The sequence below is a fragment of the Haliaeetus leucocephalus genome, unplaced genomic scaffold (assembly GCF_000737465.1).
Source record: "Haliaeetus leucocephalus isolate CR32 unplaced genomic scaffold, Haliaeetus_leucocephalus-4.0 Scaffold626, whole genome shotgun sequence".
Taxonomy (NCBI): Eukaryota; Metazoa; Chordata; class Aves; order Accipitriformes; family Accipitridae; genus Haliaeetus; species Haliaeetus leucocephalus.
The window spans coordinates 2,513,376-2,529,578 of NW_010973062.1; the positions used below are offsets into that span (position 1 = coordinate 2,513,376).

The window sequence follows — 16,203 nt, forward strand, 5'->3', positions numbered from 1 at the left end:
TCCTTGCTCCCAGGAGCAGCTGTTTGGATTCTGCAGGCAAAGCATGCTGTGCCATCTACTGTGGGCAAATCTTAGTTCTGGAAGAAAAAGTTAAGAGTTCATTAAAGTTTAGATTGAGTAAAAAAATCTCAGTCGTGTTCTGAAACGCTGTGTGTTTTAATTTTCTTGTTATTTTGTTTGTCCCAAACTTGCATTGGTGGTTCCTGCACGATTGTTACAGTGCTGGGATTATTTCACAGGCACTAGCCTTGCTGGAGCTGTTTAAGCTGCTGCCATGAGAAACTGTTCCAGCTTTCTGGAGCTGCTAGGTCTTCATCACAGGCTGTTCCTTGTGAGCTCCTGTCTCCCTCCAACTTGTGCTGGCACTGCTGCTTGAATATCTAAGTGGATACGCGGGACTGAAATCTGGCTGAGAACACATTTTTCCCAGTCCTTGTGAGTATCTTCTCAGCTGGATGTATTCCCTAGTCTGGTTCACTATGTGAATATACAAACTTTTGGGATCCATACAAAGGAGAAGGTACTTGGGAGTAGGAATGATTTAGTTTAAAAAAAACAGCCTTAGGTGGAAGAGTGTTTCCTTGCTTGTAGTTTGTGTGCTGTGTTGGCAAATACGAAAAACGGGTTTTCTCTTCTTCCTCGTAGAATTACCAGTGGTTCTTAAACCTCGTAAGAGTGAAAGAACTGTTGTGTATAGCACAGTGTACCTTACAAAACCTTGTACTACATCTTGTTTACAGTTGGCTTCAAGAGGATCTGCTTACAGTTACAAGTGCTTGGCTGTTCAGCACTCTCAGAGAGGGAGTAAAGAGGAAGGGCAAGGGCTTTGTTAGACAAAAAAAATACAGAAGTGTTACGTTTGCTTTCATGTTTAAAAGATTTATACACTCTTGTATTAATAAGCTACATTTTCAGCCTTGTAGATTAAATCTTGCAGACACCTGAAGGTTTCTTGTATGCTTTATACATACTCTATCAGTAGAGGCCCATAAACAGGGGATTAACATGTCAAGTGAGTTGAAATAAGAAAAGATTTCAAAACAGTTTCTTTGTAATGAAAATGTGGAAAAAAATATGTTTTCTTCATGTTTATAAGCACTCAGGAATACTTATGGCTAATGGGAAGTACACTGCAAATATAAAGGGGCTATTCTCATGGTGTCTTAAACTTGAATCCCTGAAAGCATAGGGGCAAAAATCTTAGTAATATTGCTAGCGGAAGACAGAAGGAAGAGGTAGAATTTATGACTAATGAAAATAAGTATGGTACTCTAGCTGTTACTATTGGGCATTGCTTACTGTATTTTCTAGTAATGCTAAAATATACATTCCTTCCCATATTAGACTTCTTAAAGCAAATGTTGGTATATGATGCTTTTCCTGTCTGGAATCTGGAACTGTGCATCTCCATTGCAACATTGAGACCTTTTTCTGCCTGTAAAGCTCAGTATCAATGAGTAATTTACAAGATGACCAGTATGGTAGGGAAATCTATTTTCTCAATGAGGGACATATAAACCTTTACAAACACACATGTAAGCCATCTATAAATAACAAGTTAATTTTCTGTTTTGCTGTTGTGTGCTGTGTCCTTAAACCACCTGAAGAGGTTTCCCAGGGCTGCATTGGGTCCCTGGGAGGCAGGTTCTCAGCTAGACCTCAAAGCATCAGTGTTATGGTGAGCATACAGTTCTACAAATTACTGGGTAGGTTGATGTATATGAAGTTATTTTGTAACTGTTACAGCTATTCAGGTTTGAGCTCAGTTTGGCTATTGTGCAGTTAATAGATAAAGCAGGGTGCTTTTCCAAAATACGGTACTAACACTATCTGTTTTTTGAGGATTCAGTAGAGGTGGGAAACTCCAAGCCAAACTCAGAAGTCCAGAGTTGAGCTCTCATAAATGAATAGTCTGCGTTCTTGGGCTTTCAAGAGTCAAAAGCTTCATCAAATTAAAGTAACAAGTCATGACAAAAATAGGTTATACTTGATGACTCTGCTGCCCTCTCCTAGTTTTGCAAGATACAAAAAAGTCACTAGGTCAAGCTGAGCTCTCTGGGCTCTGTTCTGAGGAAATTTTTATGTGAGGTATAATACCCTGGTTTGGGGGGGGGCAGCCAATTAAGCATGTACCTTGAGAGTTAGATTGGCTTGCCTTGGTTGGTGGTTTGAGAGTTCTTTGGGGGTTTTGATGTATCTTTTAATGAACCTACCTATAGCAGGAGCTTGGGAGCCTGGGGCAGGTGACACCTGAGTAGCTGTCGATTTGGAGGTGGCAATTTAGCGGTGTTCCTTCGTGGCCCTAGCTGTGCATTATTTACAAAATGTCTTTTTATTTTTAACTACTTATTCAATTGCTAATAGTGGCTAGGAGCAGACCTCTAAAGAGACTTTTCTTGAAGTGGATTCTAGATTAAGCAAGCTCTTAAACCTTAGTGTATATTGGTAGAGATACATACAAAACCCCCCAGCTCCTTCTTTCCAAAACTGTGGATTAGAGTTGGAATTTCACATCTGAGTTGAGCAATATGCTTGATTTGTTTTAGGAAATTACCCCACATGTATTCAATTCAGGGCTGAACCTGGTTCTCTAAGTGATTCTAGTGTGTGTGTGAGAGGAGGTAGTTAAGTTTTTAAACATAGATCCATGATTAGGTTAGGCTATTACAAAATCTTTATGTGAAATCTGTCTAATTCTGTAGTGTAAAAACAGAGCTGAGTGTGGTTTAATGCTTTTTCAGTTTTTTTAATTGCTTGGTAACTTTACTCTTTCTGTATAAAAAGTTTGAATAGGGCATTTTTTCAAGACAGCACATGGCTAAGATTCCAAGCCTTAATGCTAACTAATTTTCCCATCATAACCTTTCCTTCCAGTCTCCATCTGTGGCATAACTTTTCTGGCTTCTCATATGTGTTCAAAACTAGCTTTGTATAAAAGGTGTTTACAAGAAAATTCAGAAGCTTTTCCTCCCTTGCCCCCTCCCCCTCTAGCTAACTGCAAGTATTTAGATTAGCCCCACTGACCCTGAACAAGCACTTTCTTCAATGAATAATACTAACTCGGTGGAGGTGTGTCGTTTGTTTTTTTTTTTTGTTTGTTTTGTTTTTTTTGTGGGGGGGGTCCTGTATGACCTTCTTCGGACTATTTGTGGTCTCACAAGTACTTCTGTCAATCGTGTTTGACAGGAGAGGAACTCTATCTGCTTAACTGTGTGTACTCTGGAGCAGGAGAGTGTAGTCTGCTGCTTCTGCTATAGCTATCCTTGCTCTTCCCTCTGACAAGATCTAAATTGCAGTATAGTCACTGAAGGTGTAACTGTGCTGCCATAAACTTGGGATAATAACCAGCTGGTAGATATGGTTGCAGCTGGCGGAATTCTGTCCTTAACTGTATCTTCCCTCTTTAATGCCTGAAACAGCTTGTAGTGTCACATTCTCAGTTGAACAATAATATACCCCTACAAAAAAAGCAACCTCTGGTGGTTTTGATTCTAGCACATCAAATGATTTGCCTTTCAGGTTGTTATTCTGGATTTTATTTTTGGAGAGTGAAGAGAAAAAATTAAAGAAGCAAAAAACCCTACCAAAACAAACACAAGAATGGGAGAGAACCCAGCATGTGAAACAGGGTGGAACAATTGCTTTCCACTGACTTTTTAGTTCCAGAATAATTAAGAATATCTGAATTGTTCCAGAATAATTAAGTTGATCTAGATTACCTGGGACAGTGTATGCTATGTCTGCCACTAGTGATTGGCATCTAAATCTTCTGTGAAGCTGTAGCAGCTTTCTAGTCATGAAGCTTGGTCTGAGCTGACATGAGGTAGCGTGCTCTAAGGCTTCCTTTAGTTCTGTATCACAGGGCTTGTGTTGAAATATATTGTTTTTCCTTTAACATTATAATGTCAGCTGCATTACAAATGTGATGCCCTTCTCATTCCTGGGGTGGTTTCTGCTTTCTGTGATACATGAAAAGTATCTAGATCAGGCTAGAGGGCTGCGTAAGGAGTGTTCTCATTCCAGTTACTGCCAGCCACTGGTACTTCAGAACCAATATGAGCTTACAGTAAACTTAAGATAATTGAAAAATTGATGAATTTTTATGTTCACTGCTGTTGTGGAAGGGGCAGCTGAATTCTCTGGCTCTCTCTCAATATTCTTTATATGAACATATACTTCCTTAATTTTTGGTCTCCTTTCTAGTTTAGTGTAGTCAGTCTTCATCTTTTTTTTTTTTTTTTTTTTTAAAGTCTTCTCACAGGAGAGCCTTTACTTTCTACTACTTAGATTTCTGCAACTTCTGAAAATGATTCTTTCAGACAGAATTGACAGGTTCTGAGTTCTGGCAGTTGCCAGTCACTGCTGTTACATGCTTCCTACTAGGCAATATTCAGTATTAGGGCTTTTTACAGTCTTTTTTATTCCAACTGGGTGAGCAGGTGTAGTTCTCCCAGAGCTGTTTGTATTGATGCAACTTTGGTGTGGGGTCATTTATCTGTCTGATTATTTTTGTTTATGGTTAACTGTAGCTGCCATTATGCTGTGAATTGACTTGCTTGAGAAGTACCTGTCTGAATCTCCTCCTTAATACACCTGCAAATCTGTTGTATCATCTATCGTGTTCTCTTTGAAATAGCACGTGTATGCTGCTTTTTCCTGACATGTCATGCAAAATTGTTAAACTATAGGAGCTGTCTTTGTAGAAGTTGGTTCAGAGCAGAAGTCTCAGAGAAAAGGAGAAAAAGGCCTCTTTTCCTCAGACCACCATCAGGGGTTGTGGTAGGGAAGACTGGGAGCTGAACTAGCATCTAAAGTCTGTTCTACTTGTGCTCTCCATACTGGTCCAGTCCATTACCTGCCTTATTCCCAGCAGCTCCCTAGCAGCAAAGACCTCTTCCTATACGCAGCACACATGGATGCATACTCTTTTGAGAACTTTGTAGGTATTTCTTGGAACAAGAAGGAAAGAAGGTGGTATAGTGGCAAGCTTATTAAAAATCATTTATACCTAAGCTAATGACTTCGTATCTAGAGCTTCTGAATTGTTTTTGGTTACTGTTTGTTGGGTGTGTGCTTGTGGGAGGGCAGATCTTTATAAGCTTTTGTCCAGTTGGTGAGAGAATGGAAGGATATGGAAGAGTTTGCTCAAGATGTTAGTATGTGAACTGTTTTTATCTTACTGGAATACTGTAGCAAGAGAAAAACATTTAACTCCCTCTTTCTTCTGTAGTGTGAAATACTGTGTTCAAGATGGTGCCTTATAACTTCACATAAACTGTATTCATCTGTGTATGATCCAAATGAAAAGGTAAGTAGTATGGTGCATGTTTTCTCTTTAACATTTTACTGTACCACTGACATTTGTCTTTTAAAGCTATCCTGTCCCGTGCTGCTACTAACAGTGGTAGTTCTCCTAGTATAACCTGTGTACAGTCACTAGTTTAATAGCATGTTTTTCTTCCTTTTTTAAATCAAAAAGGAAGTTGCTTTTACAGTATACTTGTCAAGATTGGATGCTACTTCAGGTGCATACCTTAGAAGGTTGGATAAGTGATTGCAAGCTTGGGAAAGTTACGTACTGGCCTGAACATGTTATAATTATGAAACAAGTATTAGTATTCTGCATGGGGGAGTATAGGCCTGTTAAAACACGTGGGAGGTAGACTAACCAAAAGCTTTTCATAGAAACAAAAGCATGCAATAGTGGCAGCATGATTGTTAAATGATCTGACACAGGGGTGAGAATTTTAGAGCTTGGATAAAGGTGGGCCTTTAGGGCCTGCAGAGAATAGTAAATCCTCATCTTGGGACTTGTGCAGCCATCTCAATTTACAGTTACAAGCCAAGAAAAACTTTTCTTGTGGGAGATTGTCTTGGCATGGCCTCTGAAGTAACACACTTGGAAAAATAATGTGGCTGAAGGTACACTAGTATTGAAGGGCAAGAATGCTGACAACTCAGGACTGGTAGGCTTGCCCTTGTATACCAGTATAGAAGGAATTAACCAGGAGTGAAACAGTATTAGAAAATGGGGAAAACCTGTATGTACCTAGAACCGTGGCTTAAAAAGAAGTCTTTTGAAGAAATCTGTATTCTTAAGGTCCTTGCTTAATCAAGTTTGCCTTCCTTTTCTAAAGGCATAGTTATGTTTAGACAATGTAATTGAGTATTTGGTTTCTCTTAACTACGAGCTATGTCATTCCAACTGGTGGCTACTACAGATAGTTTAACCTCTTTTCTGCTTTTTCCATTCACTGCCCCTTCCACTGTCTTTGTAATGACAAAAGTTTCATTTGAGACCTTTTGGAGCTAATTAGTGGAAATGACATAAAAAAGAAATGCTGCATGTTACTTCAAAGCAGCATGTGATTTTTTTTTTTTATTTATTTTTTTTTTAACATGCTGGACTTGAGACTTGCCTTTAACAGCAGGAGCGAGAGTCCAGTCTCTTCCTGTTAGTGTCTTTATTGCAGAATTAGAAAATAAAAGTGTATGTCAAATATTCTTAACATCTTGATACTGAGAGTCGTGTCTTGCACAGTGACCATACTTGATTAATGAAACAACTCTTATATACCAAGAACTAAGTTGATGAAGTATTTGAATTATTAAACTTTTCAATGCCAAGTATTTGGGAGCTTTTTTTAATTCCCCCTTAAGTTTGTATGCCTAAAAAACTTCAAGTACCTAGAATGCTGAAATTTAGATTCAGCAACTGATTTTTGTGAGCATGTTGGGAACTTTTCAGTTTTTTCACTGGATTTTAGACCAGGTGCCCAGCTAAAAAAAGTCTCCAAACAAATTGCTAGCTCCTGTGGTGTTCTTACAGTATTTGTACCTCTGATAATTGAGCTTGCTTAGGGATGTTTAAGATCAGTCTTTTGAGTGGGGGGTGTGCATGCCTGTGTACGAGACAGCGGTACACTCTCCTCAGCAGATTTGGCTGAATTTACCATATAAGCTTTCTGCAGCTCTTACGTGGAAGGTTTTATTGCTTAATTTCTGTAGATTGTTATTGTGTAGTATTTTTAAACTGGTCATGTGATGCCAGCTCAGTCCTGACTTTGAAGAAGTAAATTTGGTCAAGGGCACCTTGGTATGTCTGTTTGGAGTAGGGGAGCAAACAATACATACCCTAGTCTGTCAATAACAGTTCTTGTTGGGGTTTTGCAGTGTTCCTTCCTCTCTTCTTACACCTGCCTTCCCCTCCCCAGATTAACTAATGACTGTGGGGATAACAGTTTTACTGTTGCAGTGGCAATACTTCTCCCCCCAGTCCATATAAAAACCAGTTGTTTGGTGTACGGGAGGGAGAATAGCTATCGAAAGTCATGCGGTATAGTTTGATAAACCTGATCTGGTGTGACTGCAGGCTGCCCCTGAAGGGGAGAGTCCTGCTGGTTCCCTAACCTGTTTTTTGATTTGGAGCATGAGAGGCAGAGTAGGACTGTTCGATTAGTGTGTTGAACTGATGTGTCCTGAAGCTGCATCCCTGCTAGGTCTGATGCATGGAAAGCAGTGGGAGTCAGTGTGTAAAGCAGGATTGTCCCTTTCAGTGGCAGTCTGTATTTACAACCAAGCAGGTGCAGTATCAAAGTGCACCTGTGTATTTAGTAGCAAGGCCAGTGACAGCAATAACCCTTACTCCCAGAAATGAGATTTTTATGCTGAGCAACTCTGCTCCTCCACCACTCTTTCTTAATGGGAAATTTTTGTCTGGGATGTAAGGCTTATTGACTTTTGACAGCTTGTTATCCCCTTCTTACAGGCATGGTAGGAGTATTGAAGGTATACTTACAGCATCAAGTTCACTCTAGTGTGAGAAGTGACAGTGAATTTCAGGGGTGTACTAGATTTGATTTGCTGTTGTGTTGCATTTTGGTTGCTACTTTGTATTGAGTGTGTAGCAGTGTCATGATCGCAGTGCAGGATTTTGCCAGGTTCCTTGCCTGAGGCTCAGCTGCAAGGAGGAGCAAGACTGGTACAATTCCAAGCATGCCTGTGCAGGGCAGAAGTGTTGGTCTTTTACCTTCCGTGCTCCGGTCAGGGAGGAACCTCTCCTCCTTATGATTGGAATGTCTTTTAAAGATGTCCCAAAACAGATGAGTCTTGTATTCCAGGTCGTCTGTGCTGGTTAGAGGCATTGACCACCGTACCTGCCAGCATGTCTCTTCCCTGGACTTGGCTGGCTCTTAGAGCTTCTGTAGAGTTCTAGTTTCTGCAGAGTGTGTGGTAAGGAGAGTCAGGGAATGTTGGTGTGAATAGTCAACACCTTTTTCTTCTGAACTTTTCTGAACCTGTGCCTATGCTAGGTAGATCTAGTATAGCATGCATACTGTTTATGCTATATCATCATTGTTAAATCAACAGAACCCCTTTGAAAGTAGGTGATCTCGGACTTACAAGCTCATGGATAAGCTAGGGTTTTAGTGGAAGTGGAGGAGAAAAGAATGCTTATTTCTGAAGGGAGAAAAACTTGTGTTTTGTTCATCTCTCAAGATTCTTATTGTTCTTTTCCCTTCAGACTTTTGAAAAACTCCTTATTGCAAACAGAGGGGAGATTGCATGCCGAGTAAGTATGTAATCTTTTAAGTTTTTTGTAGTTAAACTGTTGGTATTTTAAATATTGATAATTGTCACTTCTTATATGGTAGGTCATCAAAACATGTAAGAAGATGGGGATTAAAACAGTTGCCATACACAGTGATGTTGATGCCAATGCTGTAAGTACTACTTGAATTCAAATGGTAGATGGGATTATTAGTAGCTCAACAAGACTTGCAACTGTTATGCAGGCTTGTTGATTACCATGGTGAGCATGTTGGCAATTCTGAAGTATCTTTGTATATGTCCTTTTTCTCCATGTGCTTGAAAGGGGGGAGGTGACAAGGGTGAGGAGGATTGGACAAGTATTTAGCATGTTTTTTTGTGTGAAATCTTCTGTGTTTTGCACATGTAAATGTTACCTTGCTTTTTCCCTGGATTAAGCTAGGCAGTAACACCTGGTAGATACGTGCACCAAGTGTAAGAGTGGCAGAGGAACCTAAATTTTGTTTTGCTAATGTACACAAAAAAGGCAATGAAAAGTGGATCTTAGGAGATGGTATAGAACTTGGTATAAATTGTTCCTGTGCCTGGTAAATCCAAGTCATTGCTTCCCACTTCACAGAGGAATGGCCTCTATTACCAGGTGTGCTGAATGGGCCTACCGGAGCTGTTCCATTTGGTGAGGATATTGAGGTGCCTTGAATATTCAGCAGCATGGCAAGAAGGTGGTAAAATTGCTATCTAGACAAGTAAGGTACTTGTCTAACTACTTGCCCATTTTCAGGTCTTGTAGTCTTTTGTCTACTTTATTTTAGAAGTATTTTAAGTGACTTGTAGCAAGAATAGGAAGGTAATTTCCTTTGTGATAACAACAAGTGTAGTCATACGTGCATATCCTTGTTGAGTAGAGAGAACATCATATTATTCCTTGCCTGCAAGAACTGGTACAAGAGAAAGGAATGGGGGTGCCTCTGTGTCCTGGGATAGTTTGTTGAAATCTGGAAGGGAGTTAAACCCCTGTGTTATGATTTAATAGAAGAGGTCCCTCAGACAAGCTATCAGGAAAAAAATAAATTTGTATTTTATGGAGGACAGGACTTGTGAATATAGGTGGTGGGTTGCTCAACACTGAAAAACTGAAGCATGGTTGATGGAATCTGTGAAAGTAATTAGAACTTAGGTGTTTTCAGAGTTAAGTGAAAGGTGAGAACTGGTGGGAGTTTTGGACTTTGACAGTGCTTTTGTCTGAGTCCTTTTGTGGTTCTATTCCTACATGACCAGCTCAGTTCATATAAATAGGCTGTAGGTAGAGCAAGCGACTGAAACTGGATTTTCTGAGATAGGACAAATGCCCTACTACTTGACTTCTTTGCCAAGTACTCTTCATTCACCTCAGAAAGAATTATAGTTGGTCTGGATTTTAACTGGTAGCCATAACTGGGAGACTATAGTAGCTTGTGGGTGCTCAATGGACTGTGAAATGAATTCTTAATGGATAGGTGTCAGACTTCATGATAAATCCTAATTCTTTTGGAAGCCAAAGGTTAAGTGGATATGAATACAAACTACTCTGTATGATCTATAATCCCTCTAGTAAAACTGAAGCATGCTGATGGGTACTTGTATTCTATCTTATGTATATCGTAACTGCTGTTAGGATAAAGGGATTCAGTGTTTAGCAGCATTGCATAGTCTTGTTCACTGGAGTGAATTCATTCTGAAAATAGGTTAAAAAAAAGAAAACGTTTTCTTTCACTAGTGTGCAACAGACTTGAGAAAATGAGTTGGTCTTCTCTCCAGTGTCTCTGGATGGCTTTGGTTATTGTGTGGGCTCTGCTATGAGCTGGAGACTATGAAAAAATCTGATAGTAGTAAGTAAAAACCAAGACTGAAGAACATAATGAGGGAATAAGAATGACAGGAAAAAGTACAACTCATGACCTTAGGGAAGGGAGTGCAAATAGTGCATTACAAAGAGGAAATTGAAAATATGTCTATTCTGCTTCAGTCTGCAGTGCTGTCTTAGCTTTAAAATATGAACAGGGTCTTTAATTTGTAACAGTTCATAAGAGAAAGGAAATACAAGCTGGTATCTCAGAAATGCACTAATATAACAGTTCATAAAGATAACATTAGGTGTGCTGAATGAGATGCCGATAGTTTGAGTTCGTGGACTAGAGAGAAAGCTCTAACAAATGCTGTAAGGGTGAAATAGTGTCTGCTTAGCTCCTTGTATGCTTGCTTAAAGACCAATCAAACCTATCTGTACAAGGTTAAGCATTAGCTGTGTGCACTGAAGAAGCTCCAAGTGTTTGAAGGAAAATGAAAGGCTACTTGAAACACTGTTCTCTGTGCTTAAAAATAGGGTAGTGGTATTAAGTCTAAGCTAGTTTTTTGGTCTAGTTATACATATGTTGCTTTTGTCTACCATACATCCTTTAATCACTACCTTGGGTGCTTGCACTGGGAAACAGTTTAATGTCATCTGTCATTTAACGACTTGGTTACCTCCAGTTATTCATTGTTTGTGGGAACAACCTGGCCATTGCAGGGGTGTGTGTGACTGTCAGTTTGGACGATCTGGATAGATGAGTCCAGAGGCCGAATTCTTTGACTGTGTTACTTACCGTAAAGTAACAAACCATGTTTGCCCTGTGGTGTTCGTTTTTGTTCAGGTTCCATCAACAGTGACCTTCTTGGTTATACTAGTGGTAGCAAAATCTCAAACACTCTGAAATCAAACTTAGGAGCTGATGCAACCTGCCAAAGGAACCTCTGTCCTCAATGTAGCTAGGAGAAACCTGTTTGCTCAGTGGTGGGATGCTGTAAAAGAGTTGTGAATATCCTTTTTATTTTGTGCTTGACAGGATTAAGCAAGACATTCCTCACTCCTTTAAGACTTGTATCACAAAGGCAATGAATATCATAGGTAGCTACCCCGAGGTTGATAGCTGTTGAACCAAAGGTAGGAATAAATGTAGATGTATGTGGTTGAATTAGTTGCTCAACCCAAAGCTGTTTGTCTTTACTATAAATAGGGGGACCTGGTTTTAACTGACTGGAGTAGGTAGGGATGGCTTACAAAAATATTTTTGATTGAAGTGTTTAGGAATAACATTAATTGCAGTAGGTAAGTTTTCTGTTTAGAACTTAGAGTAACCTTTGAGATGTAGTAATAGCCCCTTACTACATTACCTGTGTAGCTACTTGCTGAAATATGGGTAGTCTGATACTCTTGATACTAATTCATTTTTACAAATAACTTTAAAAGGAGGCCAAACCAGACAGTCTGTTACATCTCTCTGGCTTTCCTTTCTGTCCTGCTGGTTGAAAACAGAATTGAAATTGCACTGAAGCAGGGTTCTTTGAGTGTGCTTGCAAACTATTTAAGGGGGGAAAAAATATTGCAAGGTATCTCGCAATTCAGGCTCTTAAGTGATAGCTTCTAGTTTATTCCCCATCCAGTGTCATATGCATAAATGACTCAAGCAGGCATTTTTACCGGTGTTTGGATGGGAATGGTATACATAGTCTTAAAATCATTGTTCTTTGAATAAAGATACTCTAAGATTCATTAGTGAATAATCTTATCCTAGAACTTTATTTTGGAAATTTTTTTTTTTGTTGAATATTCAACTTTTTTTCTTTTTTAAATGTTAAAATTCTCTGAAATCCCTGTGGAGTTTATAGTGCTGAATGGAGGTGCTGGGAATAGCCTAAATACATATAGATTTTCAGTGAAACTACTACTTCTTGTTCTTCAGACTTAATTTCTATGGAACAATGGCAAATGTCTTGAGTATGCTGTAGAGCAATATTCATTTTGACATACTAATTTTACATATAAATGAGAAGTAACTAGACTATAACAGTACAAAGGAATTTTCATTTCAAGAAATTAAAAGTTCACTAACTGTTATGAGCAGGAAGCAGCAGAAAGGACTGTTATAAATTATGAATATGGCAAAAATTGAACAACCTACTGAGAGCCAAATTAAGCTTACCTGGAGAAGGAAAATACAAAGAACAAAAATACTGTTTTGTGCACTTAATTAAAAAAATTGCCAAAGATATGAAGGATTTCTATAGGTTAAAATTGTTAAGGTGATAGGGAGGGAATGTTAACAAAGCTTAAAAGGAGGTGGGTGATTTCATAGACTTTTGGGTGCTTGTGTACTAAGGCAGAGTTACAGGTAGCTGGAAATGGTATTAAATGGGATTGGATTACATTTAGAGGTGGGAGCGGGTGTGAATTGGGGGAAAAAAGATTATGTCCAAAGTTATTTATGCAGCAGAAGAGAAGCTGCTGCTTTAACAACTGTCCTGAAATAAAATCATTGTGGTGGTTGGGGAAAACAGCCTGACAAAATGGCTTCTGAAACCCCCATAGAACATACAGTTGCTCATGTGGTACTGATTATGTTGAGAAAAGTAGGTCATAATGGATGCTTTTTAGGGTCTTGAAAATCCTGGCTAATACTTTTCGTTACATCTGTTATTTTGGGGAAAGCAAAGGGAAGAAATTGTATACTGTTCAAAAAGCTGATTTTTTTTTCTTTTGCTTTAAAACTTCAGAGTTCAGCTTGCAAGACACTAATTCTTTACACTTGGATAGGTCAAAGTGGGGAAGGACCAATAGAATTTGGAAAATTTTTTAATTAAAACATCTGGTGGAATTATTTTTGGGATGAGAAAACAAGCAAAGAAGTTTCGGGAGAACAAGAGTAATCGTATGTACTTTTTCCCCCTGAACTGATTGGAATAGAGGGTTAAGATGAAAGAGCCTCCTCAACCATAAATGTAACACTGATGGTGCAAACATTGTCAAGGAAAGCTAGAGAACTATTGTAATGCCTAATGTAATCAGCTAAAAGTATGATAAATGAAGAACAAGCTTTCACTAATTGGATCTGAACAAAAGAAGGTATAGCATAAAGCAGTGAATGAGATATAATTTTATTTGGCATTTTTTAACACAGCAGGGATTCTATAGCCATACGAAGCAATGAACTATAAATGACTGAAAAAATCCCATGGGAAAGTAATGTAAACTACTAAAACTTTACAGAGTAGTGGACAGTTAGTTATACTTCTTTAAGATAGTTTTTTTTTTTCTGTCAGTCACTTAAGACTTCAGGTGCTATTGTATTAAATTGCCTTAAGCATAGACATCTCCAAATGTTTTTAGCTTTTGCAGATCATCTTGTTCTACTAGATAATACACAACCAAAAATGATGCAAATGCTTTTATTGATGTAAAAATAATTGCACAGAATTCAGCTGTTCTCCAGAAACTGTAGTCTTTAGAGTGAAAGAAAATGGAAAAAAATCAAATTACCTAGAAATGGAAGAGCTATATTCCTTTCCTATTTTATTTTATTATTTTTTTTTTAAGCTTGGAGTCTGAGGCAGTATTTCAAAAGGTAGTTGGGGGAAATGTGGTTTAGGAACTGCAAAGCTGATTAAGGTTGTAAGCTTCTACACCAAATCTGCATTGAGCTGAATGAATTTGGGTGAACAAGTTGAGCTTTTGACTGAAACAATAAAAACTTTGAATTTTGCTGAAGACTTCCCTATAGTTTAATGGGGTGCTGTCAGGTTCTTTTGTTCTTAAGAAATCTAGTTGGCAAAAATAAATATTGTGGGGGAATTTGGCATTTAAGTTTTAATCTAAAAAATTTAACTAGATTGAAAAATGGAATTTTATCCAAAACTGAGTTTTATTTACTTGTAACTAACTTACAAATACAGAGGTCTTAAACTTTGTCCAAACTCTCATTTACTAATTTTTTTTTCCGTTTACTTCTTTAAAATATCCAATATGCAAAACTTTCTTCCATCATCTGGTACAAAACTAGAAATTCAGTCATTTTGACAGCTCATTGTCTCCCAATGGCACTTCAGGAGTTTGTGCTCAGATAACCTGAGGAGAGATCTGTTCACATATCTCTAGGTACTCTAATATTAGGAAATGGTAGTATTTTAATGCCTTGTTTAAACACATGATTCCTAGACTGCTGTCCAGAGTGTATAGAATGGACTCTGCCTCCATGTACTGTCTGGAGAAATTCCCTCTTCATAAATGGTGTTGTTTCCAAGGTGTGCAGAATATGAACGTATCAGATTGTGCCAAGGAAACATTACATTCAGGTTTGCAGTTGGTGTTCTGCTCTTCCTTCAATGCATTTACCTTTTGATTCAAAGCCAAGACAGCACGTTGCTTATTTCTTCACAAGAGATGGTGGAAGTGATGTTACGATCCTGTCCCCTTGCCTTATCTAGTGAACTAGTAGCATAAGAGATGTCAGTGGTGGTCATCCTGTGAAGACTCCAATACTTCTGTGGAAGGAGTGTGTTTTTGTTCAAAATTGTATCTTGCCTGCCAAGTGTAGTCTGCTTTTTCTTTTTAAAACTGTATCATTGCTTCTAAGCTGAGTGGATTGGTGAAGGGTGCTGTTGATGAGGAAATAATCAATTTCTCATTGACTGTGAGGAGCAATGAAAGCTTGATCTGCAATTTTAAAAGTCAGGGGCTCATCAGAGCTCTAGAGTCCTAAAGTTTCAGCCTGTTCTCCAAAGACTGGCTGTGCATTTTATTCAGTAATAGGATGATGTGAAATACATATATGACCTTTGGAACAGGTCAGACTCCTTTTGTGTAGTTTGATGGCTAAGCTGAAATGTGGCTTGTGTTGGACTCTGATTAAAACTGTAACGCTGAGTAGGAGAGGAAGGGTGTAGAGTAGAAGGCTTTAAGCGTCATGCTGCAGTCCTTTTGGGGACACTTCCTTGGAGGTGGGAAGTATGTGTTAGAAATGAGGGAGTTGAACCCAGATCTTTTGACCTTTGTGGGGAGGGTTATTTAACTACCAAGCTGATTTATTTGAAGGATCAATGCATGGATTAAAATTAATTTCTTGGCATAAAGCTCATTTGGGAGAAGTGGCGGTTGTCAGAAGTTGTACGGAATCATCCTTGGGGCAGGAAAATGCGGAAGCCCAGTCAGAGAAGTTAGTTGCAACTTAAATGTGCAGGTGCTCAGCCCTGTGGAGAGTGAAACAGCGGTTCTGTGGGTGCTGATGACTGCCTACATCAGTAGGTAGAATAACAGGAGTGGATCTGTAGAGTGAAATGGTTCATGCTGAAGACATGGTGTCCTTGCTGCCTGCCTTTTAGCATCTCTGTTTCCAGTCTGGTGCTGTGGACTCGGTGCCTGCTAGTGGTCATTTGATGTGCTTGCTGGACTGCATCGTTTAGTTGAGTTTTGCCTGAAAGATATCCAGTTCATGTGCTTTGAGACAGCTGTGTGTTGGAGCCAAATGTGTTGTAAGTGGGGATGACTGAGAGATTAACATAAAAAAATGCACTCCTGGTTTGAACTTAAATGCTAATGTACGCTGAAGCCGCTCTAATTGCTTGCATGATACTGCCCTTCTGGGTCTTTTCTTGCTCTGGCACTTTTCTGACCTTGTGCTGAGCTGTTTCAGTGCTCTGAACGCAGCAGATGCGTTATTTGTCAAGTTAGTTAACATTTTTTCTACTGACTTAGTACATTAAAATATTTCAGTGGAAAGTCTGACAGATGCTGGAGCCATGTATGGAAGCAAGATGAGTTGGGAGTAGGTCAGCGATCAGTTAAACTGACTTCTGTTGCCT

The 16,203-nt window shown here is 38.9% G+C and overlaps 1 protein-coding gene across 1 annotated transcript in view; it reads left to right on the plus strand.

Moving 5' to 3' along the window:
- The first annotated feature begins 1,469 nt into the window (after positions 1-1,469).
- The window catches only part of PCCA (propionyl CoA carboxylase, alpha polypeptide), a 295,541-nt gene continuing 280,807 nt past the window's right edge, over positions 1,470-16,203 (plus strand). The window contains exons 1-4 of the mRNA XM_010578343.1: positions 1,470-1,481; positions 5,231-5,308; positions 8,525-8,572; positions 8,655-8,723. Of these exons, the coding sequence (XP_010576645.1) occupies positions 1,470-1,481; positions 5,231-5,308; positions 8,525-8,572; positions 8,655-8,723 (207 nt within the window). The remainder of the gene's footprint in view (positions 1,482-5,230; positions 5,309-8,524; positions 8,573-8,654; positions 8,724-16,203) is intronic.